The sequence below is a fragment of the Pundamilia nyererei genome, unplaced genomic scaffold (genome assembly GCF_000239375.1).
Source record: "Pundamilia nyererei isolate P.nyererei 1_Seehausen unplaced genomic scaffold, PunNye1.0 scaffold00005, whole genome shotgun sequence".
Classification (NCBI taxonomy): domain Eukaryota; kingdom Metazoa; phylum Chordata; class Actinopteri; order Cichliformes; family Cichlidae; genus Pundamilia; species Pundamilia nyererei.
This window is the reverse complement of record NW_005187406.1, coordinates 3417710-3420811: the sequence shown is the minus strand read 5'-3', so window position 1 is coordinate 3420811 and position 3102 is coordinate 3417710. Positions and strand designations below refer to the sequence as shown.

Here is a 3102-nt window from a genome sequence, read left to right as displayed (position 1 = left end):
CTTTCGAGCCTATACAGCTTGGAGTAAGACAACATGCATGAAGAGGATGATGTGGACAAAATACTCATTTGCCTAATAATTCTGCACTCCCTGTAGTTAACAGATTTTTAAAAATGTAACACTTTATTGTGTATTTGCATTATAGTTCTAACAGCATCCATGTTTGTATGTTTAATATAGATCTTGGCTGAAGCCCTGATTGAGTGCCACAGACAGTCATCGTCTCTTGGAGCTCCACTTAGACTAAGAGTGTTTATAGCAGGGAGGAACCGCCTGGAAAATGAAGGAGCTAGCGCCTTGGCTAAGGCCTTTCAGGTACAAAATACTCCCACCATGTTCAGTTTTACATTACCGTAAATGTGACGTTTAGTAACTGTAATGATATTATGGACTTTTGATTTGGGAGGAACAAAGACCATTTCTGTTTCATGATGCAGTTTCTTCCTCGCTTTCACAACAGCTGATGGGCAGCCTTGAAGAGATTCACATGCCCCAGAATGGAATAAACTACTCAGGTGTGATGGCGTTAGCTTCAGCCATTCGACATAACCCAGAGCTTCGAGTCCTCAACCTCAATGACAACACTTTCACCAAGAAGGGCTCGCTGCCCATGGCACAGGTGAGTTCCATAATTTTTTTCAACAACTTTCTGTAAGCAGAGAGGACCTTTATCCGGTGTTTGACTGTGTCCCCGAATTCACTTGGCCTTATAGGCTCTGAGGCATCTCAGGAACATCCAAGTGATCAATTTTGGTGACTGTCTGGTCCGTTCTGAGGGAGCTGTCGCCCTCGCTGCAGTCCTGAGAGAAGGACTGCCAATCCTCAAGGTCAGTGTACGATCGCAGCTCAGGACATGGGTTCCCTTTGTGTCTCTTCCATCTCACAGTCCTCTCTCATGCAACTTTTTTTTCAGGAGCTTAATCTGTCATTTGGTGAGATCACTGAAGCAGCAGCACTAGTGGTGGCTCAGGCTGTTGCAGACAAAGCTGATATGGAGAAATTGGATCTAAACGGTATGCACATTGACCATGAAATGGGTCTTTATGTGTTTGGAGAAAGAAGGTCCAGGTTGATTGAACAATGCTGCAGAAATGTAAAATAAAAAGACATTTTTAGTTTGAAACTGGTTTTGTTTGTGGCTGATAGGTAACTGTCTTGGAGAGGAGGGCTGTGAGGCTTTGAGAGAGGCTATGGAGAACATGAACAAAGGAGACGTGCTCGAGTCACTCAGGTAACGCAGGCTATAAAAATCCATAATCATTTTCAGTGTTTAACTCCACAAACATGCAAACAATACATTTAAAACTTTCACTGCTACAGTGATGATGAGGGAGATGAGGATGATGAAGATGACAGTGGAAACGATGATGATGATGACGATGATGATGATGATGATGATGATGATGTCAGTGATGACTGCAATGAAGAGAATGAGGAGGGCAGTGAAAACGACATAACAACAAATGGAAATGGTCCTGTTTCGCCTAACAGTCCTGTAAGTTGAAGCTTTATTAGACGAACAGTTGCTTTCATGTGATTGTTGATCAGTTAGTTACTTCACATAAACTGGGAAATGAAAAGAGTTCTCAGTGATGTCTCTATGTTCGTCCACAGGCGGAGATCACGTCGTTCCTCAGCTACCCCTCTGCAGAACGGCTTCTCCAGCTGGGAGAGTTGAGGACACACCTTCAGCAAGAGGTTACATGTTTTTAAGTAGTCAGCAAAGTGTTTGTAGCATGTTGGTGTTGGCGTGTTTTACTTTGCTGGAATGGGTTTAACCTGTTGCTGTCTTCTCACCAGGTCGATGCATCTGAGCCACAGAAAGCTGCTGATGTCATTCTGAAAATCGGTTCCCTATACAGTGAAGATCCCGAGACCAAGGCTGCTGTTCTGGATACTATCGGTGAATAAAGTCACACTTACATTAGACTGATTCTGCTCCTCATTAGTCCCACATTTGCAGGATTCAAAGTTCAAAATAATCCTTATTTGTCTTATACTGGACCTTGGTGCCACCTCTCAGTTCATCAAAAACAAGCTCCTCTTAATTTAAGCCAACTTTCTTCTGATTGGCTGCACCTCACAAACAAAAGGATTAAACAGCAGGTGGAGCATGTCCACTGACTGCATAAAGAGCCAAAAGTAGGAAAACTGAAGTCTGAGCTTTTAACATACAAGGATCATCAGCACAGACACTGCTGTCATTGTTTGAAACTTTTAATATGAGCAGGCATCATTGGAACAGTTTATATATGACTAATTAATGAGAACAACCAAATTAGGTCCTCTGTCACTTTTTATAGTCAAACATTGAAATGCAACACAGCACACCCTTTTCAAAGCTTTTGCATGCAGAGATTCCTCAAATATAATTGCACTGAGTGGGCTGCTTATTAGTGAGGACGTCAAGGTGCAGTTTCTCTCTTGTGCTGTCCTCTTTTTCACGTGGATAGCTTCTATTCTCTGAGATTCTGACATGCAGTGTGTCACTGTGCTCCACAGATGCAATGTTGAAGAAGCTCCTCTCTGGCTCCACCCTCCAGTCATACTGCTTCCTCTCCACACTGCTGGTCATGATGGGACTACTCAAGGTAAAGCTTCGCTGCAGTGCTTCCTATTATGTAACACTTCACGAGAAACTATAAACAGAATATCAGTCATTTATATGCACAGAATAGGTTCGGCAGGGCTCCAAATCTGCTGGCAGAGATTAGACATCCAAATATTTAAGGAACTTCAGCGATCCATAATTCTGTTATATCTCAGAATTTATCTTAAGAGAGCCATAATACTTGATATTTACTAGTACTGTGTGATTGATCCAATACCGAGTAAATACAAGGTAAATGTTGATGATGCTGATACTTTTAACCTGTAAAGGCAGCTTGTGTGGGGAGAGCAGTGTGTCATGAGTTCTGAGATCAATAATCATCAATTTGCAAATTCTGAACACATTTAATGACCACTAAATCACTGTGAGTTTTACTTTTCAAAATAATTAGTTAATACAACAAAACACACCTTTCAGCTGTTTATGTATTTTAAAACTGGGATTTTTGGAGACCTGGGCCCTATTTCAGGAAGCCGGTTTAGAAAACTCAG

At 41.8% G+C, this 3102-nt stretch overlaps 1 protein-coding gene across 1 annotated transcript in view; it reads left to right on the top strand.

Moving 5' to 3' along the window:
* Positions 1–3102, top strand: part of rangap1b (Ran GTPase activating protein 1b) — a 30064-nt gene that overhangs the window by 3823 nt on the left and 23139 nt on the right. The window contains exons 6-14 of the mRNA XM_005721962.2: positions 181–315; positions 461–619; positions 714–827; positions 914–1013; positions 1147–1231; positions 1321–1495; positions 1615–1698; positions 1801–1903; positions 2503–2591. Of these exons, the coding sequence (XP_005722019.2) occupies positions 181–315; positions 461–619; positions 714–827; positions 914–1013; positions 1147–1231; positions 1321–1495; positions 1615–1698; positions 1801–1903; positions 2503–2591 (1044 nt within the window). The remainder of the gene's footprint in view (positions 1–180; positions 316–460; positions 620–713; positions 828–913; positions 1014–1146; positions 1232–1320; positions 1496–1614; positions 1699–1800; positions 1904–2502; positions 2592–3102) is intronic.